We start from the raw sequence: 27,606 nt of genomic DNA on the forward strand, positions 1-27,606 counted from the left end.
GCTTATGATAACTTTGGCAACAATACAAAAGCAATATGGGCTGAGACAACACCTGGGAGTGGGGACGCAGAGCCAACGCTGCAGACTGTCACAACCCGTCCCAGCCTAGCAATCGTCATGGGACATGAGTGCTCTCTTCGAAAAGCATTATGAGGTCAAAGTCGGAGCATGTGGGGAGCAGAAGACATGTGTGGAAGAGGGGCGTATTGGGGGTATAACCCATAGAATGCAAACGTATGGATTGCAAAGTCCAATAGAATTCAACTTGCCAACTTTGGTAAGGTGCGCTGCACGCATACGAAGTAGGACGTGCAAGACGTACCAATAATTCCCAGAGAAATGCGCTATGTTTGCTCAATCGACGTTTATAATCTCCCACGCTAGCTCTTGTGTATCGTTGCTTTTCTCGAATAATCAAAAATATGTTCGTAGATCCCGGACATTGACAACCCCAACCAAACGGAGAGGACAACCCTACTCGCAGCTGTCGCTACTTTCTGGGCCAATAAGAAAGACGATCGGTGATCGATAAATCACTTGCGCAACATGATAGCTTGGATCCGGATCTTGCAAACCCTGCAGTGCAAACTGTGTCGTGCGCACCATCTCTGGTACTTGAACCTCAAGGTGCCGGTGAAGCTACACCGCATAACCGGGTAACTACATCTATACGGCAAAACCTGAGTAACTCTCCAGGAAGCTCCTTGATTCGAGAATGGGAATTCGATAACGCGGAGAAAATCCCTGCTAAATATATAGTTGGGAAATTTGGAGAGAGATCAGCCTTGTGACCTGCGTCTCTCATAATATGCGGTACAGTATCAATGTCAACCATCGAGACATCTGTGTGCTCACCGCTTGATCAACACCACGGAGAGATACAGATGGACCCGACAGGTTGGTAAGATTAGGAATTTCGCGAAAGGATCTTGCCGGAAAGCAAACCGGCATTCAGATTGCTACAGCATGTACGAGTGCTGTAGCTCTGACCACTTTGCAAGGGCCAATCCGCGTCAACCCAAGAGGAGAGAGGAAATTGTACAAACGCCTGGAAAGAATCATGTTTGCGAAATGAACTGATTCTCCGTTTCACGACAATCGAGTACCAATCCAGCACAAGGTTCCCGTAATATTCACGCAATTGCGTTCCCATCCCTAAACCCTTGATTTGGCCAGAGTCCAGTCGGATATCCCCCGCGGGATGGCGGCAGCAAGACAAAATGCCGCCCAAAGAGTCTCAAGATACCCGTCCAAATCGGTGGGGGCCCATCGATACCAGAGTCAATACTTGCGCGACGCCGCTCAGCCCGATCAAAATGATGTGAATAGATGCGTGGCGGCTTGAGAGCAGGACAAGTGTTGCAGCCTCGTGGGATGCCACAGCCAGCCTTGTTCCAACAGTGCATCTTGAGCATTGCTGCCCAGTCCCGCGACAGCCCGAATTTTCGACGTCCAAGTTGGGTAAAAACCACGATCCAGCCTATCGTTGGACAGCATAATTGAAATGCAAGCGATATGGACCATGGTTTGGCAGCACATTGGCGGGACGGGAACGAATTTTCCGATTGAATATTCTTCTTCGTTGGGCCGTTGCGAGAAGCATTGAAACCCAAGATTCAGTTTGCGTATCCACATGATGGCCTCGACGTTGTATACTTGGGTACATGAGGGACATAAGATGTCAATTCATCCGGGAAAGGAGCCTGAGCCAAAGCAAGGTATTGTTGGAATCCTCGAATCCTCGAATCTGTCAATGTCATCGTTCTGACAAGTCGCGAAAGCAAACTCCCCTAACCGACGGCTCATAATCCTATTAAACCGGGGAAATAAAGACAGGAAATTCTCTGTTGGCAAACGAACTGAAGAAACGATGAATAACTTTGAAATTTGCAACACTCGTGGCAGCGGCGGTATCAAAAGTTATTGAGTTGTGAAGCTCTGGCAGACCCACATGTACCTTCGTACCTGGGCCGGCACTAAGACCCAGAAAGGATGAGTAATCATTCTTGCACGGGGAATGGAATCCATCGAGAATTTCGGCAAGGGTCCAACGGGCCGAGGCATTGAAATCGTGGGGAATCCGCTGACAGCTGGTGGTGAGTATTGACATTCTTACTTCTCCGGAACTACACCCTTTTCAACGACCAAGATAGACATCTGGCACATGCACATAGACTAGACGATACTTTAATCTTGTATATTGAGCGGTCATTGAAGAAATTTCAAACTAATCGAAATGCCCTTCAATACGAAGCTTACTCGGGCTCTGGGGATCAAAAGTACGTACACCTCGCAGTATGCTGTCAGTGTCAAGAAAGCTAATAATCCTGCTTCCAGTACCCGTGGTCCAAGGTGGAATGCAATGGGTTGGATACGCGGAATTGGCATCTGCAGTCAGTAACGCAGGCGGCCTCGGTATTCTGACGGCGCTCACGCAACCAACACCCGAAGACCTTCGAAAAGAGATCCGGAGATGCAAAACCATGACCGACAAGCCTTTCGGCGTAAACATTACCCTCCTACCTGCGATGACTCCTCCAGATTATGGTGCATATGCGCAAGTAACCATTGAGGAGGGTATAAAGGTTGTTGAAACAGCGGGAAACAGTCCTGGCCCGGTGATCAAGCAGCTGAAGGCAGCGGGAATAATCATTTTGCATAAATGTACGACAATCAGGCATGCCGAAAGTGCAATCAAGCTTGGAGTAGATTTCCTGAGCATTGACGGATTCGAATGTGCTGGACATGTTGGAGAGACGGACATTACCAACTTCATCCTGCTTAGCCGAGCGCGACAGTCTTTGAAAGTACCCTTCATTGCATCAGGAGGCTTTGCAGATGGGCAAGGACTTGCTGCTGCTTTGAGCTTGGGCGCTGAGGGTATTAATATGGGAACTCGCTTCATGTGCACAGTCGAAGCACCAATACATCAAAATATTAAGGAGGAGATTGTAAAGGCATCGGAGACTGATACTGAGCTTGTGCTAAGAAGATGGAAGAACACTAGTCGATTATACAAGAACAAGGTCTCGCAAGAGGCAACAAAGATAGAAAGAGAGAGCACAACGGGTAAGTTTGAAGAAGTTGCGCCGTATGTTAGTGGTAAGCGAGGAAGAGAGGTTTTCATAAATGGTGACCCAGACTATGGTGTAAGTACCCAATCCAAAGCAGCAGATACTTGACTGACAAATACATACAGGTCTGGACAGCTGGTCAGGTCATCGGTTTGATTCATGATATACCGACGTGCAAAGACTTAGTTGAGAGAATTGAGAAGGATGCTGAAGATACGCTGAATCAAGCATCTTCGCTTATTATACCCAGGAGCAAGCTATAGTTGTACTATGAAAATAGATCTTTCTTCAATGCTATCACAAAGATTTCACAGACTGAAACACCATCCGGAGTGATTAAAAGTAACGCAGAGTAAAGAACTCTATGTCTTCCCTGGCAGCTTGACGGTTCTCATCTCACATACCTTTTCACAGTCTTCACTTCATATACTTCCTCCTATTCACACTCACAACGAAGCAACTCAAACCACACCTCGCTTAACCACATCTGCTCATCCCACTCTTCACCACATAAGGCTAAATACAGCACATGCACATTATGATTCCGCATCTGCATATCAACCCTTCATTACACAGAACGTCATATCACATCTCCGGGTCCCAGATCTACCTTTTGTACGACTCTAGAAGCTCTAGGAGCTGAATACTCATCTCTCCTTTTTCAATATATCTCAAGCAAGATGTCCAATAAAATCCCTAACCTAACCCTCTCAAATGGCACCAAAATCCCCGCCCTAGGCTTCGGCACCTTCGAAGATGTCCCCGAGGGAATGTACAACGCCGTCCTATGCGCCCTGGATACCGGGTACAGACATCTAGATTGTGCATGGTAGTACGTCCCCCCCCCCAAAAATACCCTCTCATCTCCCCACAAACTCACAACCGAACCAGCTACAAAAACGAAACCGAAGTAGGCGCCGCCCTCCGCACCTGGCTCACCCAAAACCCCTCCGTCCCACGCTCAGAAATCTTCATCACGACGAAAATATGGCCGCATCTAATGACGCCCGAGGATCTACGCTGGAGTCTGGATTCCTCGCTGCAGAAACTGGGGGTCGAGTATGTGGATGCGTTGTTATTGCATTGGCCTGTGGCCGCTGAACGGGATGAGAATTACGAAGTTGCGAAGGACCCGGTTAACAATGGCGTAAGTCACCTAGACTCATGAATCTCACAAATGTAAGAAAAGAGAAAAGGACTAACAAAACAGTATATCCTCAAACCAGACCAACCAGCCGCCCTCCTCGCCGCATGGGAAACCATGATCTCCCTCCTCACCACAACAACAAAAGTAAAAGCCATAGGCGTATCCAACTTCAGCACCACCCACCTCAAACCCCTCCTACACACCTCCCACCCCCCAATGATAAACCAAATAGAAATCCACCCCTACTTCCCCAACACGCATCTCATTTCCTTCTGCGCCCAGCACAAAATCCAAGCAGTAGCCTACTCACCCCTCGGCTCCCAAGGCCAGACCGTCCGTCAGGGACAGACCGTCGCTACCGTGCTGACAGATCCAACACTCCAGGCATTGGCGGCGGAGAAAGGGTGTAGTATAGCGCAACTGTGTATCGCGTGGGGGATTCAAAGGGGGTATGCTGTGTTGCCGAAGAGTGCGAATGAGGGGCGGCTGAGGGCGAATTTTGAGGTGGTGAGTTTGAGTGAGGGGGAGATGGAGAGGATTAATGGGATTGCGGGGGGGATTGGGAGGAAGGATGGGAAGGGGGTGAGGATGGTGAATCCGATTGAGATGTTTGGGTTTGATCTTTGGGAGGGGGAGGATGAGTGATTGTAGATGATGATAGACAAGATGAAGCATTGGCCCTTTAAATAGAACTTGAGACTGAAACACCACGATACAACCACAAGACCGCTGCTTTAATTTTGCAAAGTTTTTTTTAATTGATTCCTAGTCTACTTCTGCCAACTTCAGCCTCGGCACTTCAAATCATCGAACAAATAAAGCCCAGCCAAACACTCTAGCAGATTGACCACCAAAAGCAAGACAAGCAGACCATCCATACCGTTCCATGTTCGCCATACCACCAGCATCCGAGAGCAAGATAAAGTAAAAGACATTGAAATATTATATGCACAGTTTCAGGTGGAGATTATCCGAAAGACGACCAAGTCTTTAATAGCCGATGAGGCATTGCTTGTGCATGTAGTGGTAGTCTATGAGAAATGATCGGATAATCCATGGTATCGATCAAAATAAAGAAATTGTTGTTGTAAAAAGTGATTCGTAGTCGCAAAAGGTATAATCGGAGAGATGATCAATCGATCAACCACCTCAAATCGTGCCACGGGAATCGTGAATGAGCAAAACTTTTCCAGATCCATTCGCCATAACCGATTGACAAGATGCGAAGCCGTGTATCAGGGACATCATTAAGGAATATGTGAAAGGTCGAGAGATAGAGAAGAGTGGGCAATTAAGCCTTCTCCTCAACCTTCTCACCCTCCTTTGCGTCACCACCCTCAGCTTCTCCGCCCTCCTTATTGTTTTTAACATATTCGTCATAAACAGTCAGAGCCTCGTCGACCTTGTTGCGAAGAGCAGACTCGTCCTCAATGCTAGGAAATATTAGTACAGGCAGACTTAACAGTATTCATGATAAACTTACAGGTTGACCAGCTCAGGGTTCTCCATCTCCAACAACATACCAGTAATCTTACCAGCGAGTTCAGGTTGCATGGCTTGAATCTTTGGGAACAAAGCTTCTCCAAGAACTTGCTTCTGTTGTCCAGGACCAGCAGCCGCAAGTTGAGCTTGCAGAACGCTAGCACCACCCTCGGATCCAGCCTGAGGCATGCCAGGACCTTGAGGTGGCATACCACGAGCATTTTGTGGTGGGAAGCCGCCGGGGAATTGACCAGCACGAGCATTTTGTGGAGCACGTCCACCCATACCACCTTGACGGCCACCCTGAGGAACACCTTGCATGCCCTGTTGACCACCTGGAAGACCAGCCATGTTTGGAGGCATGCCTGGCATACCTTGCATTGGTCTAGCTGGACCACCTCGGCCACCACCGGCTTGCAGAGAAGCAGCGTGTGCAGCTTGTTGCATGGCGGCGATGTATTGTGGGTTGTTCTGTTGAGGGAATTGACCTGGTGGAAATTGGCCTGGAATACCATACATGTTTGGTGGCATTTGTTGAGGTCCACCTCGACCACCTTGTGGTGGGAAACCGCCTGGGAACTGAGCAGGACGGCCTCCTTGAGCAGGCATTGGCATACCAGCCTGTGGAGGATATGGCATACCGCGTCCACCAGCTGCTGGCATGAAACCTGGCTGTTGTCCTGGTGGGTAGAACATGGGTGCTTGCATGTACTGTGGTGGCATACCGGCTTGTGCAGCGGCTTGCTGCATACGGATTTGGTTGCGTGCCTGAATGCTGGCCTCGAGTTGACCTTTGCGGACATCTTTACGTTGAGCAAGAGCAACGTAGAGTGGCTTGCCGTTGACCATGTTCTGATTCATATCGGCAATAGCCTTGGTAGCCTCGTCGGGGTTGCTGAAGCAGACGAAGCCAAAACCCTTGCTCTTACCAACGGTTCTCTTCTCTGACTTTGGTGCCTCCTTCTTCTCGCCATCAGCCTTCTCACCTTCTTCGGCGTCTCCCTCCTTCTTGTTCTCCTTGTTCTTCTCCTCCTCCTTTTTCTCAGCCTCGGCAGTCTCAGCAGCAGAATCACGCATGACCTTAGCAGATGTAATGGCACCGAAAGGAGTGAAGAGTTCGCGGAGCTTCTCGTCATCAACATCATCATCCAAGTTCTTAACGTAAAGATTGACACCCTGGTACTTGGATGCCTTCTCGATTCGTGCTGCCTCGTATGATTTTCTCAATTCCTCCTCACGCTCATGTTTCTTTTGTGCACGACCAACGTAAAGATCCTGACCCTTGAAATCCTTGCCGTTGAGCTCGTCCACAGCAGTAGCGGCGTGCTCGTGGTTGATGAAGTTAACGAAACCAAATCCACGGCTCTTTCCAGTGTCCTGGTCTCGAGCAAGCGATGCGGAAGTGACATCTCCAAACTTCTCGAAGAGCTCACGGAATTCCTCGTCCGTGGCCTCGACTGGAATGTTCTTAACGTAGATGTTGGTGAAGTTGGCCTTCATCTCTTCGAACTTGCTTTGGCGGTCCTTCTTTGGAATGTGGTGACCGACGAAAACCTTCTTCTCGTTCAACAACATGCCGTTGACGTGCTTGATAGCCTGGCTCGCAGCTTCGTCGGTCTCGTAGTGAACGAATCCGTATCCCTTGGAGGCACCAGATTCGTCTTGAGCGACCTTGCAACTCAAGATGTTTCCGAAAGCAGCAAAGGTATCGTGAAGAGCCTTGTTGTCAATGGCAGTGTCCAAGTTCTTGATGAAGACATTGCCCTGACCAGTCTTTCGGAGCGCTGGGTCACGCTGAGACCACATAATACGACAAGGACGGCCTTTGATCAAGGTGTAGTTAAGCTCCTCCAAAGCCTTCTCGCCATCAGTGGTGGTGTTGTAGTTGACATAGGCATATCCGAGGGAGCGACGGGTGACAGCGTCACGGCAGACACGAATAGAAGCGACGGAACCGATCTGAGAGAAGAGCTCGAAAAGCATGGCTTCAGTGACGGATGGGTCGAGCTCACCGACATAAAGGGATGCGGAAGCTTGTGGGTGAGGAACGGCGGAGCTTGGGGTAGGTCCAGCCGTATCAGGGTCCTCGTTGGAGAGGTTTGAGACATCAGTGTTGATGGCAGGGGCGCCGTTAGAATCACCTCCATTCAAGGACGTATTGTTCAAATCGGCAGCGAGCTGGTCGACAGCAGGGGCGGTAGAAGCAGACATCTTGAGTAAATGTAAGACTATGACAGGTTAGTATTTTGAGAATGAGACTTTGTTTGGCTCTGCCAGCGAAGCTGTGTATGCCCCCAGCCGTACGTGAATGGTGCAGGAACTGGAAATGCGACCGTATGCGCAACGGGAGGTGAAGGGGGAAATTTACCTGTTACGTCGAGAAGCGACTAGAGTAGGGTATCGAAGCCTGACAGGACGTATCGCGAGCAGTAATAGTGTAAGGAAGTAATAGCGGTAGATGTGCAAAGATCGTAATGTCCTGACACAAATAGCACAAACTGTTCTGAGGTTGGGTGGAGGATGAGGTGGTAGCGGTCGAGATTTACAAATCGATCGCAACGTTCGTGATTTTATGGGGTTTTCAAGTTTTTTTTGTCTCTTGTCGAGGGTTTTCTGAAAGAAGAGGGCGAAGAAGAACGAAAAAAGTACGAAATCGTACTTGGTCCGCGCAGTTCAAAGCTTGTTTGGTTGTGGTGGTGGATAGAGGAAGAAAGAACAAAATTATAAAATTTCACGGTCTGTCTTTGTTGCGCGAAGAGGCTAAGTCCCGATGAGGAAAGGCTTGATTGCGCGGTGCAGAAAGCGGCGTCATAAGGAGGGATTCACGTACCAAGTGACAATCAGGTGGGTTTATAATCAACAATAGTAGGTAAATTCAACCTAGGCACCTAGTGTTGATCTCATAATTCAAGTATTTTTCTTATAACAAATGGAAATTGCTCGCAGTATACTCCACCAACTAACTTGAGTCTACAGTGTTCAGACAGTCAGCGCAAGGCTGCCGCCGCCTTACAATCCTTTATCTGAGGCACGTGAGATAAGTCGAGGCCTTGAACAATACTGAAAGAGTTTGATACTGAGGTGTCGCACAAGACAAATCTTCCGTAATCTAATCCTGCAAACGAGTAAATTCCTGAATACTCAAGATCCCAAAAATACAACCTGTTCTCACTCGTTGCGAAGTTGCTGTTGCGCTCCATTTCTCCCGGTCTGGCGCTCAGGGGTGTCTGTGCGATTCAGTCGCCCACTGGTGGAAATCTCGCGCTAACCCTAATTCGGTCAGGCGCGACCAGAGGTGCCCTTTCTTTGATCAAAAAAATTTGGCCCTTAGTTTTCTTACTTTTTGCAGGTTCTTCTTCTCACAACATCAACCAAAACCATCTGCTCGCGCTCTCCATTGATTCGAGACGCTTTCTACAATCGCGTATAGCCAGACAGATATAACGACGACTTTACTCACCCTCATCCGCTCTTTCGCTCTTTAAATCATCAGAATGTCTTACGGTGGAGGATACGGAGGAGGTGGTGGTCGCGGTGGCGGCGGAGGCTACTCTAATGGGTACGATAATCATGGTGGTCGAAATAACTACTCCAGTGGATATTCCAACGGGTATGACAACCTTAGGTCTTGATATTGTTGTGAAGTCGGTCGCTTTCCGTGGTTTGAGTCGCGTGGTGATTAGGCTGTCGCTCGCGCTTCAGCCTTATGATCTCACGTTGGCTCAGGCAACACAACTCCCTCAGTTTCATACTTTTTACGATGAACTATCGCTAACATATCAAACAGAGGAGGAGGCGGTTACGGAGGAGGTGGTGGGGGGGGTTACGGTGGAGGAGGGGGAGGAGGTAATGTGAATGGTTACTCCGGAGGCGGTGGTGGTTATGGAGGAGGTGGAGGATATGGCGGCGGTGGTGCTGGAGGCGATCGCATGTCTAACCTCGGTGCTGGTCTTCAGAAACAATCATGGGGTATGTTTATGTCATGTCCTTTGCGCATTTGAAAAACTAACAATTTTCCAGACATCAACGCCATGCCAAAATTCGAAAAGTCGTTTTACAAAGAGGACCCCCTGGTCACCAACCGATCCGAGGCCGATGTCGCTAAATTTAGAAAGGAGCACAACATTGCTGTCCAAGGCTCAGATGTACCACGACCTGTTGAGACTTTCGACGAAGCTGGTTTCCCAGCGTATGTCATGAGCGAGGTCAAGGCCCAAGGATTCCCAGCACCAACAGCTATTCAATCCCAGGGTTGGCCCATGGCTCTCTCTGGTCGTGACGTGGTTGGTATCGCAGAGACAGGTTCCGGAAAGACTTTAACCTACTGTCTACCAGCTATCGTTCACATCAATGCCCAGCCTCTGCTTGCCCCAGGAGATGGACCCATCGTTCTCGTCTTGGCCCCAACTCGTGAGTTGGCTGTTCAGATTCAGCAAGAAATCACAAAATTCGGTAAATCCTCCCGTATCCGTAACACCTGTGTCTACGGTGGTGTTCCAAAGGGTGGACAAATTCGTGACCTCGCCAAGGGTGTTGAGGTCTGTATCGCCACTCCAGGTCGTCTCATCGACATGCTCGAGTCCGGCAAGACTAACCTTCGTCGGGTAACTTACCTTGTTCTTGATGAGGCTGATCGTATGTTGGACATGGGTTTCGAGCCACAAATCCGCAAAATTCTCGGACAAATTCGACCAGACAGACAAACTTGCATGTGGTCTGCAACATGGCCAAAGGAAGTTCGTGCTCTTGCTTCAGATTACTTACAAGACTTCATTCAAGTCAATATTGGTTCTCTTGAACTATCCGCTAACCACAGAATTACCCAAATCGTCGAAGTCGTCTCAGAGTTTGAGAAGAGAGACAAGATGACCAAACATCTCGAGAAGATCATGGAAGATAAAGATAACAAGATCTTGATTTTCACAGGTACAAAGCGAGTTGCTGATGACATCACACGCTTCCTTAGACAAGATGGATGGCCAGCGCTGTGTAAGTTCTCCAACTCGTTGTCTACTCTACATTTGCTAATCTTCCCTAGCCATCCACGGTGACAAACAACAAAACGAGCGTGATTGGGTCCTGAATGAGTTCAAGACCGGAAAGAGTCCCATCATGGTTGCCACTGATGTGGCTTCTCGTGGTATTGGTATGATTGAAACCCCCCTCCCCCCCGCAGCGACTCCAAGACGCCTACAGCTTAGTGCTTTACTCTCAACGCTCAGGCGATATCTAGCTTGCGCATCTTGCCCGGGTCCTTTCGTGTCTTACGGTTCTCTATTCAAGGGTGTCTTGGATGTGGAGTGCAGCATCTCTCATGCTTTACTCGTGATTCCAACCCACTAGTGCTTTTACAAGGTACAACTGTGGAATTGGCATTTCTTGATTCGTTCAAGCAGTCTCCAAGCCCCCCAAACAAGAGGACCAGGATGTGTAGATTCCCTACCCTGGCTTGCCCGCAGTGGACACACCATGTCTCGTGCTGAGAGAGTATTGGATGCGTATATATACATATGCAGCTCCTACACTATCGCCCTGGATCGTTGCTATACACATTCTTTTGTTCTTGCTAACCCTTCAATGAAGATGTCCGCAACATCACCCACGTGTTGAACTATGATTACCCAAATAACTCAGAAGACTATATTCATCGTATTGGTCGTACTGGTCGTGCCGGTCTCAAGGGTACTGCCATTACTCTGTTCACAACTGACAGTAAGTTTCATTGTCTCCACATCATGGTACCTACTGACTTTGAAACAGATTCCAAGCAGGCTCGTGATCTAGTTTCTGTTCTCACTGAGGCAAAGCAGAATGTTGATCCAAAACTTGCGGAGATGGCACGCTACGGTGGAGGCGGTGGCGGTGGCCGATATGGAGGAGGTGGTTTCCGTGGAGGGCGTGGTGGTGGTCGTGGTGGTGGTAAGCTTACTCTTTTCTTTTCTCCTGTTCCATCTTAGATGGGACTAACAAGAGTCGCTCCCTAGGAGGTTTCACCTCTTCTAACGCTGCTCCACTAGGAGGTAATCGGCGTTGGTAGAGCCCAATCGTTCGAGTGACCCAATCGCGACACAATTTTGATTCAATCCATGATGAAGGACATATCGAAGTCTAATGGAGAAGAATAATTTTCATCCCGGTCGTTAAGGCGTTGAAGGTCTGGGAAATGTGGAGAGGGTAATGGTTGCTGGATATACTTACCTCGAGCAGCCTTCTCTTTGGTCCCATGCAGCTTTTTCTTTCATTATAACCAAAATTGCTTTATTTTTGTCTGGTCATAAGCCATGGGTTTTAGACAGGACTGCTTTCGTCCCCCATTTCGGCCCTCATAGAATGTTTTGCCCTAGTTTACAGTTTATACGGTATGTCTTGAAGTAAAGATCGACACGAGTCGGATTCTTTAACAAGATACCATAGCGGGAGGAACGTGTAATACTGACTCTTTTAGACGGTCAGTTGTAGCTAGCTTTCTTTAAGTACGATAGATAAATGACATTCGAAAATTCGTATGCAATACACTTGGCTCTTTAAATGTATTCTGGAATTGCGAGTCCATCGACAGAATATGGATTTGCCCGAAAAGTGCACGTGTCGGACTAGTGTCCTGCAAGCCACAAGCGAGGGGTTCTTGTTCCCCCTTTTGAACCTTCATCTCCGACGTTTATGGGCCTGAGAATTCGACGCTTTTTATCACATCGAACCAGAACTTGATTATTCGCCCACGTGTTCGGACTTTGGTTCTTGATATTTGAAAAAGTACATGATGGACTGGGATCGTCATCACTTTTCATTTGTTGGAGGTGGGGGAGATGTGGGAAGTCTGGATTGGGATGGGAGATGGAAGGTCTAATATGGATATGCATGTGATGACGAGATCTTTGTTGAATGGGTTGATCATGTATAAGAGTGATCGTGGTCCTATATAGCTGGGGTTTGGGTTGGGAAAGTAGTTGTCTTTCTGCTTCTCTGTTTGAGCCTACCGGCTGGTATACTCAGACACGATGCTCAACACACTTGCATCCTTCACATCATTTGTAATTGCGAGTGCTGTGTTGGATAGTGTAATTGCGGGTCCTGTATTCTTGTCGCCGGTTCAAGATATCATTTTACCATCGAGCGACACTGCGACGTCGCCGTTGACGCAGCTGGGTGCTAATAGTCCTTGGTTTGCTGGTGAGTTTGCTCTATTCTCAGTAACCACTTCTATTTCGCTGGGAAATATATTCTGGAAGATTGGTTGGAAAACGGCTAACGAAATAGGTCCCAACATCAGCGGTGAAAGCAACGACATCCCCGAAGGCTGTACAATCGAAAATGCAGCCTACGTCGTTCGTCATGGGAGTCGATATCCCGATTCTGGAGCCTACGCGGAATGGACGGCTTTATACACCAAGGTCAACCTAATTCATCCATGATTCCTCAAACCACCTACTAATAAGTCTCTCAGATCCAATCCTCATCCTTCACCGCAAGCGGTCCCCTCTCCTTCCTCGCATCCTGGAAACCAGTGCTCACCAACCCCACCCTCCAAATCGCAAAGGAATCACCCACGGGCTACAAGGAAGCCTTTGATCTCGGCTACCGTCTACGTACTCGCTATCCGTCTCTCTACGAAGTAGGCAGCCCCTTTATTGCCTGGGCGAATCTCGTGCCACGAGTCGTAGAAACGGCGCAGAATTTCGTGCGTGGATTCTTAGGCGCCCAGGCAAGCGTGTTGGGGAGTGTGATTACAGTGAACTCGACGGGGAGTGCGGATGCGGTGTTTAATTCTCTTGGGCCGAGTGATCAGTGTCCGGCTTTTAAGGACGGGAATGGTGGTTCAAACCGTAAATCCCCCTCTCTAGCCACCCGCCTTTTATGTGTACTAATGAATGTAGTAACGACATGGAATTCCATCTACCTCCCCCCCATCCTCGCCCGTCTCAGCCCCTTCATCACAGGCAACCTCACCCTCACCACCTCCGATCTATCCATCTTCCCCTACCTCTGCGGCTTCGAGTCGCAAATCACCGGCACGCTCTCCCCCTGGTGCAACATCTTCACTGACGCTGAGTTACTCCAATATTCTTACGCGCAGGATTTGCGGTATTACTACGGAATAGGCGATGGCACGGATCTGCAGTCGAAGATGATGTTGCCGTTCTTGCACTCCCTCGTTACGAGACTGGCGCTGGGGAAAGGCCAGAAAGGCGTGAATGCGAAGGGTGAGGAGTTTAAAGTCCCGGATTTGTTGACGCTGTTTTTGAATGATGGACAACTTGTTGAGTTGGTCGCCGCTACGGACGTCATGGCTGACGCGGAAGTGCTTGATGGAAATCGCCTTCCTGGGCCGGAGTGGAAGTACCGCGCCAGTAGGTTCGTGAGTATGCGCGGGACTGTTGCTTTTGAGAATCTGAAATGCTTGTCTGGGAATTATATCCGCGTTCTCCTAAACGACGCAGTGTACCCTCACCCGTTATGTGCTAATGGACCGGGGAAATCATGTGAGACTGGCAAGTATGTGAAGCTCGTCGCTTCGAAGCTAAGTCAGGCGGGCGATTTGAGAGCGAAGTGTGGGATTAAGAGTGTTTCTGGGAATGGCACGTTCGGGGATGGAAGTGCACGGGTGGCTGGGAAGGGTGCTGGGTTTGTGGGGGATTTGAGAGGAGGGTGGTTAGGTAGTGTTGTTCCTTAGCGGTGCGGTGAGGGGTGTTGGATGAATTATTAAGAATCCGCGGTACAACGAATGAGGAAACTAATAAACTATTTGAAATCTGGAGTATCACGCTGTCTCTGAAGCTAATAAAAGTGAACATAAGATTCTAATCACTAAACATACACACCCCATCTACATAGCATACACCACCAGACAACACGTCTATCTCATCCCAGCAAATGTTCTTCATTTCACATCACCAAGAAAACAACCTCGAAATCACACTTCCCACGCCACGAACCCAGCCTAGATACATCACATAATCAAGAGTATAGAACGGCGCTACGGGTAGTACCTATTATCTAGGGAGTTCATCACATACTCTACACAATATTCAGCAGATAAAGAACCACAGGATTAGAAAACCCCTTGTTGTTCTGAGAGATAAGAAGGAAATGATTAGACGTAGTTATCTTGGTGGAAATTTAATATTTTTACACTTACTCTTTCTCCTGATTGCTTTAACTCTTTTTTACTCTCAAGCAAATAAACCACGTATCCAACGGCACGAAAAAGAAGAAGGGTTATGTTATAGAGTAGGAGTAATTCCACACCCCTTCAAATCCGAGAATGGTAAACCTCATCTCTCTTTTACCTAGTTTCAAGCTCACAGCCCCTAAAGTTCCTAAATTCAGCGAACGCGCTCACTTCCTCTCTAACAATATCAACACACATTATAGCACAGTATCCAAATACCCCTTAGAATAGAAACAGACTTAAATCACACGCTCACGAAATCAACACCAAAAACAGACCAAAAACCTATCAAAAATGATAACAATAATATATATTCCACCCCCCCCCCCCCCTCCCATCCATCAACTATCTAACAAATTCCTCCCTCATCTCCCTCAAAATAGATAATCGAATCACCTATCCCCTCAATCCCTACCCCACCCCATCCCAAAAATATCTACGGTAAAAACAACACTCCCCTCGCAAAACACAACAACAACAACCAAAAAAACAAACCCAAAAAAAAGCATAAACCCAAAAAAGATGTAAATCTGTGCGTTTCCCCTATAAATATATGCCCGTCCTTTGTACCCAGAGCCCACTCCTTCATGATATCCATCCGTCCATCCATCCAGAGTAGTGTTTTATCCCCCCCCCAAAAATGTGTGACGCATTCATCCATACAGATCCCTAGCTCCTACACCGAAGAAAAAACACCCGCCGGTCCCGCTTCCCCATCCTAACATAAGAATGTAAAAGAAGAAGAAAACTCGCACACCCCAGACCATATTAAAGTTAAGATAAAAAAGACACAATTTTCGCTTTTCCTTTATGTCCTGATCCCATGTTTTCCCATTTGTTCCGCGCCTGCTGATGAAAAGTTTTGAAATTTCAGAAAATGACAAAGGTGGACGAAAATGGTGAATGGTGAATTATGCGGCGTTGATGACCACTTCAGGAAGTACGGCATCCTTACCATTGATAGTTTTGCCGGATGATGTGCTATCAGACGGGTCGTCGATCGTGCTGACATTCGTGCTCGGGAGACTACTACTTTGAGGGCTATTTTGACCGTTCGTCAACATTGGTGTTGGTGCGCTTGAGGTGATTTCGATAGGCATTGTTTGAATCGCAGATGGACCGGCGGGGCTATTATTGTAGGGTGGTGGACCAGTGAAGATCAACTTTTCGATAGCAGCAATCTGTTTACCAAAATTGTACTTCTTCAGTTGGATCAGTTGTGGTTTCATATCTTCGACAAAGTTGTCACGCTCTTCACCCTTCAGTTGACCAAGCAGTTTTTCTGTAAATTTGTTAGCTATTTCAAAAGTACGTTGAAGAGAAAACTTACGAATCACATAATTGCCGTATTGATCCTTCATCATGAGTTGAAGCGGGCTTGATCCATCACTATGCATGGCCGTTAATTGAGCAACGATAGCCTTTCTCTGTTCGCTGGTCCCAAATTGGATGCTCTTTTCCACCACGTTGGATGCGAACTTGTGTTTGGACAATGTCAACAGCTGAGCGGTGATGATCTTTATAATCTTGGCTCGATCTTCTGGCTTTCCATGCTGAATGACATGTTGTGTGACATAGTTGCCATACTGATCCGTGATAAGCATAGACGCGCATTGATGAAGCTCTTCAAGGACGACGGCCTGATCATGAGGTTTGCAGTATTCCAAGATGCGTTGAATGACACGACAACCATATGGGTGAGTGGCTAGAACGTGGACCTGACCTCGGAAGGCATCGATGACAAATTGGATGTGTTCTGTTGGAACACGCTCGATCGCTTTTTGAACGACATGATTACCATTTTGATCCTTTACACACTTGAGGACATCTGATCGAAGTTCCTCAACAAGTTCAGCTTGCTGATCAGCCAAAACATGCTCAAGGGCCTGTAACAAGTTAGTCAGAGCAAAAGGAAGTTTCCTGAATTAAACCCACCTTTTGCACAACTCGGCATCCATACATCTGCATTGAAAGCTCCATCACATGATTCTTCATCTGCTCAGCAAGTACACGCTTCTGTATTTGATTTCCATGCTCAAACAATTTCTGTATCACATAGTTCCCAAAGACATCGGTCATCAGTTGAAGAGCATTTGGTTGAATCTCACGGAAGAGCTGCTCCTTCTCGTCGCTGTTGGCGGTTTCGAGCTTTTGTTGAATGAATCGAGATCCATGTTGATCACCACTGAACTCGACAACGTGATTGTAGATATCTTTCAACTCATATCTCTTGTTCGATTTAGAGTTGGAGCGGAACTCTTCGAGCAGCACACTGCGAACGCCAACGCCAACATCTTGATCTTTTGGACGAGTAGGTACGGGCTGGGTTGGTGCGTACGGAGGCATAGGCATAGCATATCCGTAAGGAGCGTGGGGTTGTCTGAAATTAGGTGGAGGGTATTCGTATGGCTGGGGTGGATATTGGCCCTGGAATGGACCTCCATAATATGATGGTGGTTGCTGAGAATACATGCCTTGAAGTCTTCGTTCCATGTCAATAGGCCCTTGGGGGATGCGGGATCCTCGAGATGTGGGTCGTCCATTAAATTGATCAACTGGCGGGGTTCCTGAGGGGTAAAATTTAGGACTATTGAAACCTCGACGATAATCACTCCCCGCGGGCGAAGACGAACCTCTGGTACCAAGATTTGGTTTGAAATAGCCCTGGTCTAAGAATGATTGAGATCCGTAGCGATCATGGCTGATGGCCTTCGGAGCATTGTTCAAGTCCCAGACTGGAGAAGTTATGTCGTGTGAGATACTACCTTGTTGGGCAAATCTCGAATTGTTCGGTGAGTAAGTTGCGTTCATACCTGGCTGGAAATTCGTGTTATGTTCATTTTCCCCAAACTCAAGGTTTGCAAACCTATCACTCAAGCCCGCCTCACTCTGAGCATTAGAGTTGGAAAACCTGGATGGATTGACCTGGGATTGATATGATTGGGATGCGCCAGAGAATGAAGGACGTTGCGAGTGTAATGAGCCTGCTGGTGTATGACCACCATTACCAGATCCAAATACGGCATTCCCATATTGTCCGACACCATTAAGACCAGAGTCTGAGTTCCTTGAGGGTGGCATGCTGCTGTCTCGTGATGCGGTGTTACTGGGAGCAAGGAAGCTCTGTTGCCCATATTGATCTCTTCTCGGAATGCCATCATATTCAAAGTTGTCCGGCCCTGGACCGTACTGACCAGAATTTTCCTTGTCATCCGGGTAATGGAAGGACGGCTTTCGCTGGGTAAAAGTGCCAGATGAAGGGTCGAGGCTGCTCTTGTTGGGTCCCCTAGAAAACGCTGGAGCTCGAACTTGATGGTATTGATTTTGTATCTCGGTAAGTGTAACCTGGCCAGCGTTGGGAACGCTGCTACGGTGATGAGAAGGCGAAGTGCTCCCACTATGAGACGACTGCATTGTTGGAGAAGTGGTATCCGGATTCCAAGGCCCTGAGCCCCAAGGATCCGCTTGTGAGTTGTTTCTCAACGCACTCGATCCGCTAGGAAGCGGAAATTCTGCATCATCATCCACTGCTTGATCATCAGTAATAGCAATAGGCTCTCGGTCCTTTGCAGACCCACCACGAGTACGCGAAGCATCTCTCTTTGTATTTGGCAAACCACTTCCGATGGTGTTCTTGCTCTTTCCCCATATTGTATTCGAAGCGTTCCAGGTGCTGCCATTAGGAAAAGGTTGGGTGAGGGAGGCAGGCTGAGGGTTTCGTTCATCACTATTATGTCTGGAAACCGTTCCAAACTCTCCGCCAAAAATCGTTGATCGCGCCTAGAGGGGAATCAGCAGACTGCGATGATGAAGAGCATAAGAAAGTAACTTACTGTGTTCGCCATGGCGCCTAATGGTCTGTTGGTGGTCGCAGAAGTCATCCGGGTTTCTTTATGCAAATTTAATGTCTCTATGTAGACACGAACAGGGTTCGATATAACCGTAAATGACTGCTTGTTGTAAAGTCGGCTGCTTCTAACCAAAGAATGATCTCTTCTACTGATTATTTGACAAGTGTGAATATCTATGTGACTGGAAGATTCGCAGACTGTCAGCATGTATGCGGTAAGGCTGATGCCAGCCTAGGCCGGCGCAGAGCTGAAGATTTGATTGCTTACCAGGCGTTGGATGCTAGGGGTATGTAACGGACGTATGCTCATGTACAAAGAACGACAGCCGGGATTGGGAAAGAAGTAGTGCTCAAGTATAGATGTCGGACATCGAGGACGCAGATGCGAGAGATGAAGGGATATATTTGAAGGGTGACAAGGCGAGAGGGTTGTGTCGCGCGACCTTTTGTGGTTGCATGTACAAACGAAGACAGGGCGCGATTTCGCTGGAGCAGCGCAGGCAGGCACCCGCTTTAGCTAGATTGACGGATGAAAATGTCTCGACGGCCTCGATGTCTGATGTCTAATGATTCCACGGTAATTTGCCTTTTGTTTTTGCCTTGTCTGCTTTTGTGTGTGGATTTGCGCCGATCGAGGATGGTCTACCGCATCGGGGGTGGTCGAGTCGCAGATTCGCAGAATTTTGAGGTGGGAGAATTTGGCTGGGGAAGCAAGGGCAGACGTGACCAGGAACGTAGGTTTTTTTGCGCCTGTTGGACTGGACAGGTTTTCGATGTGGCTTTCTGGTCGAGGGAGAGGCGAATTCCTTAGAATGAATGGATGTATGGGAGGGAGCACAAGGATATTGACGAGGAGGAGGATGCGGTGTGCGAGAGGAAGGTAATGAGCAGAGTCGGATCTGGGACAATCTGATGTTGAAGAACTTTGCACGGATGGTGTGAGGGATAACAGGAAGAACAGATGTTGGACGAACTTTGTCCGTTTAGGTTGTCTGTGGTTTGGTTTCTGGGGTGGTTGTGGGTAGGGATCTGATCTGACTGTGGCCGTGGAGCGGACTGTGAATTCATTCGCATGGATCGCGACAGGACGGGGTCGGGGAACAGGCGTTGGCGGAGTAGGGGTTGTGGAGTGGTGGAAGGATGGTGTTGTACAGACTGGAGAGACTCGTCTGAGACTTGAATATTTTGGTACGTCTTGTACTAGCAAGTACTGAATTGCTTTTCTCTTTAGCTTCCTGTCACCTTTAGTCCCTCCCATCTCTAGTCCGTCTCGCTCCTAACTACCTAGGTACTGATCCCTTCGGCGGGAGTCAATTATGCTTTAGATCTAGTTGGTATCATACTCCTACTTGGTGCACTCTAGTTCTTGTGGCTTGCTAGCTGTCTGATGTCCCCCAGCAAAAAGCGGCATTGACGACGACATTCTTACTCCCGCATCCTTCTCTCAAGCTCAACGCACTTGGAGTCGCTCCTGGCAGATGCATGGCCGCCTTTTCCCTCAGCTCTTCGTCGTGCTACGCCCAAGGCTCGTTAGGTCAGATATGACAGGGACCGTCTAAGGAGGCGTTGTTTCAACTTCTCCTGTTGGTGCGCAGCCTTAACTTCGTTATGCTATTGCGCTACTCGAGCATCAGCACCGTCCGTGGATGTGGCCTCTCTGGACGCGACCCGTCAGGCTACATACAACAAACCGACAGCTGCTCGAGCTGAAGCCCCGAAGGAATCGCGGTTCTGCCCTCACAGTGGTCCACGATAGAGTGTGTCCGCGTCAGTCAGCGGAAGGACGCGCTTGGAACGAGCTCAAAGAGATATTTTGGGCGACAGAGGCTCGCGATTGATCCATTGTTCAATCTACAACAGAACGCCGGTGTCGCATAGAGACGACCCATACATTGAAGGCCAACATCGCAACTAATCAGACGGCAGCACAGACTAACTCTCCTGCGTTTGCAATCAACCGTAAACCATCACTTGATCGTTTTAAGCATGTTTCCCCACCACGGCGACAACAGATGGTCGCTATTCTTGAAGCTGGTGCCGTGCGAACTTTTGCCCCTGGTTCGATCAGTCTAAGCCTTATGGTAGACAGCCGAGATGCTACCCACCGGCAGTTTCAAAACGGCACGAATTTATTCCATTCAACTCATTCTTGGCTGGCGAGACCGGTCAGAAGAATCGCAGACAGTAAGTATCAACACGGCCTCCTCTCCACGAGTACAGTCTGTACAAAAGTACAAGAGAAACATATCTGGTTCCAAGGCTTCAACGCCGCTTTCTTCCAGTCTTGGTTGACCAGGGCCTTCTCCCAAGGAGTAACAACTGAGGCTGTGGCTCAGAAAGGATCCCAAAAGAACACTAATACTTCTCAATTCCCTTCCCCATCCCTTTCTATTCTCATCCACTATGCTTTTGGTTTACGCTTCAGCCTACCCGCCCTTTATGGCCTTAGCAATGAATCGCCTTGGAATGGCATCCAATTTACGAAAGGAATTCATGAAGATTACCCAATTTTGCGGTACGAGATGGTGCAACAAGCTTCATTCCTCCGTGTTTATCGGACGACTTGACATTGCAGAAGCTTGAACTCAATCTGGAATTGACAATACAGACTATCTATGGACACAATACGGCTTCTCAATCGGGTAATGCAATTCCCCTAGTCGAAAGGGTTTGTTTTAGGCTTCTTGGCACTAAAAGAAAAGCGTTTCACACCCGGGGAACAAGGCTAAAATTCATCCTGACGCCATCTCTCCCCAGACGATCATCTGTTCCAAGCCCAAAAAAGAGTTCAGCTCGGACCAGCATGAACTACTTCGACCAAACTGCACCAATCTTCATCAATATTTTGCCCTGTACACTTACTTGGAAGTCTTCACATCCGACAGATGCAGCAAACAATATGCAACGACTGAAATTCAAAGATCCATCATTATCCATCAATCAGATCAAGGTGATACCGCCTCATGTATCCCCAATCATGATGTGACGGGAACAAGCAGATTGCTGTGGGACGTCAATGGTGATGTATCGTGGCACTTGTTTTGCATATCAATCAAGTCTTCTCGTGCAAGCAATGATCGAACAATGTCTTAGTAGCGCCTGCTGTACCAACAATTATCATGGTTTGGACTCATCTCGCCCGCTCGAATTAATATTCTAGCCTCTTGATGCTTCTCAAGCTGCGGGCGATGTGAGCGACGGCCGGACTTGATATGGAATCTCACATCCGCACACTTCAGTTCATCAATACCTACATCGTACGTTCCATACTGCTTCCATCCTGAGATCTTCGTACGCCCTACTCCGCAAATCTACTTCGTTCCTCGGGTTTTCTGCAATACAAACTATACGGCACCACACCGAAAAAGTCGCAGAAGACCTCGGATCCTTACCTCATCTGGGATACCGTACAAGTCCCAACTTTATTCGACTCGCTTGTACGATGGAAAAGGAAAAGAGGGAACAAACCGAGATATCACTTGAAGATGCACTAAAATTTCTACAGCCAAGAGATTTGAGGATCCACGAATTTCTGACAAGTGACTGCTGTTCGGGCGCCTCATCGAGAATAGTCGAGCAGCAGGCTGTGGCCTTGCATCTCACTTCCTGACCGATTGTTTTTGCACTTCACCGCTGTTTGCCCTGCAAAAGAGGTTGATGCGTCGTTGACAGTACAGAGTTACGCCCAGCGACGGAGAAGGCTCCCCGATGCTGTACGACTTGAGATGCGTCTATCACGCCAGCAAGATTTTCTGGCTAGATTTTCTGGCTATTGAGTTTGATAGCATGACAAGAGCTGTGATTGCACTATTGGAAAGTAGAATGCATGTCGGAACAAAAGACGCCTAGGCTGCTCGTAGTCCAGTGTTCTACCTGAAAATTCGATTGGATTACAATCATCCGTTATGAAATGAGGCTTTCAGAGAAAAATGACACAGATTGTTGAGATGCACAGGAGCGGCTATGGATTTTCTTTGCTTTCTTTTTGGCGGCATGAAAAACGTGGTCATGAACCTTATTCCCTGAAGCTATCATATCTCGGAAGTTCCGATGACTGACATGCTGACCATTCTTAGGCAACAATAGAAGGTTTAAGATCTTCTGTGGAGGGATCGATGTTGATTCTTTTGCAAGAGCTAAACTTATTACTAAATATGGTGCGAAACTGACCAGAGGTCTCTCAATATAAAATAGGATCATGACAGCCTGGATGGACTTCCCTCGAGGCAGGTATTCGAAGAGAGAAGCCTCAGAGCAGACATTGGGAGACTTCCCGTCGTTGATAGATGTCATCACAGAAGTTCGCAAGGACATGTTGAATGGCTTCACATAGTATCGGTAAGTACTGCGTCCCAACATCAAGTCACATGGAGCTCGCACAGCCTCATCGAAGCCAAGGCATTTGGTAAGTCTAACCAGCAGAGCCTTACAGAAATTCAGACGAAAGCTTCTTGATCCATTTCATAACGTGACAGAAAACGGTGTCAGAGCTTTGTTTCTTTCAATGTTTCCACTCCTCAAACCACAAACAATCAATTGTTTCGCCGTCGGGGCCATGACCCGAATCGGGAGTGAGGTGCTGATTTCGGCGCCGTCTGCACAAATCTCACGAGCATCCTCCTGAAGAGTGCGATGGACCCCAAAGTTGCCTTTCCTCGTAACGACGACCAACAAGACCTTTCGGCGCATCTATAGTTCCGCAGTTCTTCCAACCTGACAGTATCAGACGAATGATTGTGGCCTTGCTGGCGCCAGGAATAGCATAGCCAGTACACCGTACAACTGTATTCAAATCTCGCAGCTTCAACCGACCGGACGCGAGACGTAACACAAACCGTTGGGTGCTTATTATGGAGTCCATGAAGTAATGATTCTGACTGTCAAGCTGGAATCCTATCTTCGCCCTTGGGGCCATGCTCTTGAAGAATCTTTACCAGTTTGTTTCCATCAGGAGTGTTGGAGTTGGAGATTCGTATCTTGAAATCGGGTGGAGGCACCATCTTTACGAAGATGTGACCTGAAGAACGACCAAATCAATAACTAAGCGCTCCAAATTATCAAATCGAGAAGAAGCTATCGCGAATCGCTTTGCCAGCGTCTAGAGTCAATAAATGTCGATGAAAGGGGCGGTCATCAGTGCAAAGAACTCTTCGACTCGTCCAGAACGGTTTCCTCATTTCTGACCCTGAACCGAAGAGGATCCCGTGCTCCATTTTTACCGCCAGGCACGGTGGTATGATTGGGTGGCAGTGAAATTGGCGCTGGGGGTTCATCCGGAAATGGATTTTAGCCTGGCAGGTGGGGATGGGTGACAATGGGTGTGGATGTGAGAGATGGGCAAGCAGATGAAGCAGAGCTCAGAGAAGGAGGTCAGAGGTGACTGAAGAGAAGGTGAAAAGGTAAATGAATAAAACTTTGGATGTAAACAAGAGATAATCATCAACCAAAACACCACTGCAGAAGATCTTGAAGATCTCCAAAGCTGTAGAATCCCAACGAGTGTATTTGCTGTATATATTTACTCTCATTGGGTGGATCCGGTCCTTTAACGCATCCTCTCCCCTCATTGGCTGCACCCGAAATTATCGTGGGTTTTCCCCCGGCTGTTCCTGACCAAAAAGAGCGCTACTACCCATTCACGGCTCTTGCGCTGTCGTTTATCAGTCTGCCATCTCCCGTCCATCAATCTCCTCGTTTCCCCTTCTGACCTCTTCGTCGTCGCTCGTTGCCCGTTGCACTGTCCTTTGTCTTCGCTCTTTTACGACAAGCACAGCACAGAAAAGACTTGACGAACTCCTAGGAACCTCTTCCAACACCAACTCAAACGTTCCTTCCTCCCTTCGGGACCTTACACTCATTCCCAATAGGATCATTCGGTTTCACTCTCTCAGCCGAATCTTCCGTCCATTCTTTACCCAATAACCATCCCCGGACCGACCGATACAACAGAAACACCTCCTGCGTAAGTGATAAATCCTGTCTTGTATATAGATCAACATCCACCCTTGATACCGAACCCTTTGTCAATGAGCAAAGATATGGAATACTTGAGGTTATCGACCGGACCTGCAGAATCGGATTCATACCTATGGCATATGGACAGGAGCTGACCCAAACGATGAATAGCTTCCACCTGGGACGTCAATACTTTCTGTTGCGCGATAACGATCTTCTTCACCCAACGACTTGCGATTAACGACCTTGCGACTATTCATTTCACGATACCATAATTCCATAATGGACTCCATATCAACACTCGTTACCAGAGGCAGCGCCCTTCTCGACGTCCGTGACGAAGACGATAAAAAAATGTCAAGCACCATGATCGATTTGTTGATTGCTCTATTGGTTCTTGTCTTCGTTTCTCTATGTCTAGTTGGAGCTCTCTATACCGTGCGCAAGATTCGCAGAAATAGAGCCATCGCTCGTCAATCTCTTCCTCAATACAACGATCTTCCACAAAACGGTCGTCGTCTTACCATCACCGCCACACCATATGCTGGTCGCAAATCAAGCATCTACGTATACGACGAGAAATCTTCCATGATGGACAGCCCAACCACCCCATCATCTCCAGTTCCCGAAATCCGAATCACCTTCCCAGACGAGCAAGATGAATCTGGACGAAGAAAGAGTGGTCGTGTGGTTGTCGTCAGAGTGGGTGAGACAAGTGTGGGATTAGAGCCATTAGCAGAGGAAGAACAATTACCCGCATACCAAAAGGATAACGAACGATTCCACTCGATCGATATGGACCGCATTGGTGGACTCAAAGAAAAGGATCAATACTCATAGTTCATCCGGCATCAAACGAATCTATGATGACCTTTTCCTTTCTCACCAACCATCTTTCCGCCTGCACAAAAATCTCGCCCTCGACAACCATTCACATCTCCCCGGTCTTCATTGTACATGTCACATACCGGTGTTTGGATGTCAAGGGTAAAAGCTGCCATCTTTGGTACGCTTTATGTCGCCATCTTCCGATTCAACTGTACATAAGAGACAGGAGTTCTTTTCACCCGTCACCACGGTTTTGGAGTAACTCAACTGGCCTCTTATCTTGTTTCCTTTTTTCTACTTAAACTTTGGCATCGACCACGTCTGGATCATTGGGGGAATTATTCCATATTCGGTCGAGATCAGCACCAACAAACCTCCTTACTTTGTTAACATAAAAGATTTAAATATAAATGATAATGTGGTATATCTCTCTCTCTCTCCACACGCAAGAATGACGTGGTATATATGCATCTCGAAAGGTGGAAATGTGAATGTTTTTTAGTTGTAAGCTAAAAATAAGAGTAGATTTTTCCTGTTCGGGTTTTTTCTTGACTGTGACCTTCCATGGACGTCTGTCTGCTATCTGTGTTTTCCGTAGGTTTTGCTGCTCGGTGATGGATAGGTGCTTGAGAAGGGGGATGACCTAGTCTTTCTCCTTCGTCGCGGACCTAGAGATGAGATTCTTTTCCCGGATATCTTTGGGTGGATGGATCATTGGGCGGAAAGATGAAGGTTGTGTATCCTAACTGCATGGACTGGATTCTGAATCTCTTTGTAGGGAATTGGTGCGAGGAGTCTCGGAAGTCGGGAGTAGAAGGGGTGGTGGAGTTGGAGAGAGAGGGGGGAAGGGGAAGAGTGAAGAGGCAGGAGGGGAGGGGGAAGGCGAAGGGGAAGGGGATGAGGTAGAGGGGAAGGGGGTTGTATGGAGAGATTATTTGGTTGGTTAATGTTTTATTATTTTTCTTATGTATACTTGTGGACTTGTGGATTGTGGATTGTGGATTGGGGTGTGTGAGAGAGCTTTGTGTGTGAGGTATCTAAGAAAGCAAATTCGTTTCCACGAATTCCAAGACATCCCGTCCATTTCATTTATATACCTCGACATGGACCCAGCAACATCCCCTACCTAATCATCACCAATCCCAATACAACATCTAACCCTCGTCACACACAAATTCTTGATACAGCACAAAGTCCGCTTCCTTACTCAATAGCGAGACTGGTCTGCTAGTTAACAACTCGTTTCTAGGGTTTGTTTTCTTGTTCTTTTTTGGGTCTTCTAGACGTGAGGATCTGCTTTTTTGGTTTCTTTGAGGGGGTGGTGTATTGTTGGGTATTCGTCTGTGAGTAGGAGTTTGGTTTCGAATTGTGGTGGTTATAGGCTTTTTCTGGGTTATTTGGGGGGGTGGTTGTTTGGATGTGTGTATGTGTGGTTTTTCGGATTCTGAGGTGCTGGGTTATGTGGTGAGGGGATGGGGATTTGTTTTATAGATGGGTATGTGAGAGGTAAGGGGTCATATTTCGGTTTCTTTCTTGCCTTTTTGGTTTTGGGTTTGGTGGATGAGGAGAGGATGGATGGTCGAAAGGTTGGTTTTTTTGGAGGGGGGGAGAATTGGTGGGGGGGGGGGGGGGGGGGGGGGGAGTGTGTGGTGTGGTGGTGGGGATTTATGGGGTAGTGAGGTGGGGAGAGGTTAGTGGTTTCTCGTGTATTCTGGGTCAGCGGGGTGGGTGTCTTGTCTGAGTATAAAGTTAGTTTGTCTCATAGATGAAGGTAAATATACATCTCAGTTCAGATCAACACAGCGAGGCGTTTGCGTTTTGAGGGAAGGGGTATATTTGAAGGCGATAAGTTGGGTTGGGAAATTAGCTGGTGTAGGATGGATTCTGTGAGTGTGTAAAGGTTTGGATTTAGGGTGTTTGTGTATATTAGGAGATGTATGGAGAGAAGCACTAGGGGTAAAGAGAGACTTGTTCTGAGATGAGGATAGGTGTGTTGAATGGGTGGTTAGTTTGATAGAATTCAAGTGTGGGATGAGATGGTGGTACTGGATGAAAATGTAAGGTTATTAACCTTTCTTAGATAAGTCTTCCTACACACTAA

General features: G+C 47.8%; 7 protein-coding genes across 7 annotated transcripts; 5 read left to right on the forward strand and 2 right to left on the reverse strand.

Annotated features, from left to right (window-relative positions):
* Window positions 1-2,236: 2,236 nt before the first annotated feature.
* On the forward strand, window positions 2,237-3,337 carry GLAREA_10297 (Inosine monophosphate dehydrogenase (IMPDH); the record flags this gene model as incomplete). Its single annotated transcript, XM_008080347.1, has 3 exons — window positions 2,237-2,279; window positions 2,338-3,149; window positions 3,200-3,337. The coding sequence occupies 3 exons, from the start codon at window positions 2,237-2,239 to the stop codon at window positions 3,335-3,337; spliced, it is 993 nt and encodes a 330-aa protein (XP_008078538.1).
* Window positions 3,338-3,754: 417 nt separating this feature from the next.
* Window positions 3,755-4,866, forward strand: GLAREA_10298 (NAD(P)-linked oxidoreductase; the record flags this gene model as incomplete). Its single annotated transcript, XM_008080348.1, has 3 exons — window positions 3,755-3,906; window positions 3,966-4,221; window positions 4,285-4,866. 3 exons carry the CDS (start codon window positions 3,755-3,757, stop codon window positions 4,864-4,866), a joined length of 990 nt encoding a protein of 329 aa, XP_008078539.1.
* A 646-nt stretch (window positions 4,867-5,512) lies between these two features.
* On the reverse strand, window positions 5,513-7,914 carry GLAREA_10299 (RNA-binding, RBD; the record flags this gene model as incomplete). Its single annotated transcript, XM_008080349.1, has 2 exons — window positions 5,513-5,654; window positions 5,705-7,914. The coding sequence occupies 2 exons, from the start codon at window positions 7,912-7,914 to the stop codon at window positions 5,513-5,515; spliced, it is 2,352 nt and encodes a 783-aa protein (XP_008078540.1).
* Window positions 7,915-9,197: 1,283 nt separating this feature from the next.
* Window positions 9,198-11,660, forward strand: GLAREA_10300 (P-loop containing nucleoside triphosphate hydrolase; the record flags this gene model as incomplete). The annotated part of the gene is made up of 6 exons (XM_008080350.1): window positions 9,198-9,313; window positions 9,491-9,672; window positions 9,724-10,692; window positions 10,742-10,849; window positions 11,287-11,415; window positions 11,464-11,660. The coding sequence occupies 6 exons, from the start codon at window positions 9,198-9,200 to the stop codon at window positions 11,658-11,660; spliced, it is 1,701 nt and encodes a 566-aa protein (XP_008078541.1).
* A 1,041-nt stretch (window positions 11,661-12,701) lies between these two features.
* GLAREA_10301 (Phosphoglycerate mutase-like protein) lies at window positions 12,702-14,374 on the forward strand (the record flags this gene model as incomplete). The annotated part of the gene is made up of 4 exons (XM_008080351.1): window positions 12,702-12,873; window positions 12,961-13,094; window positions 13,148-13,526; window positions 13,578-14,374. The coding sequence occupies 4 exons, from the start codon at window positions 12,702-12,704 to the stop codon at window positions 14,372-14,374; spliced, it is 1,482 nt and encodes a 493-aa protein (XP_008078542.1).
* Window positions 14,375-15,783: 1,409 nt separating this feature from the next.
* GLAREA_10302 (ARM repeat-containing protein) lies at window positions 15,784-18,753 on the reverse strand (the record flags this gene model as incomplete). Its single annotated transcript, XM_008080352.1, has 4 exons — window positions 15,784-16,154; window positions 16,203-16,758; window positions 16,808-18,652; window positions 18,706-18,753. The coding sequence occupies 4 exons, from the start codon at window positions 18,751-18,753 to the stop codon at window positions 15,784-15,786; spliced, it is 2,820 nt and encodes a 939-aa protein (XP_008078543.1).
* Window positions 18,754-24,959: 6,206 nt separating this feature from the next.
* On the forward strand, window positions 24,960-25,517 carry GLAREA_10303 (uncharacterized protein; the record flags this gene model as incomplete). The annotated part of the gene is made up of 1 exon (XM_008080353.1): window positions 24,960-25,517. The coding sequence occupies one exon, from the start codon at window positions 24,960-24,962 to the stop codon at window positions 25,515-25,517; it is 558 nt and encodes a 185-aa protein (XP_008078544.1).
* Between the last annotated feature and the right edge of the window lie 2,089 nt (window positions 25,518-27,606).

This window comes from Glarea lozoyensis, assembly GCF_000409485.1.
Source record: "Glarea lozoyensis ATCC 20868 chromosome Unknown GLAREA13, whole genome shotgun sequence".
Lineage (NCBI taxonomy): Eukaryota > Fungi > Ascomycota > Leotiomycetes > Helotiales > Helotiaceae > Glarea > Glarea lozoyensis.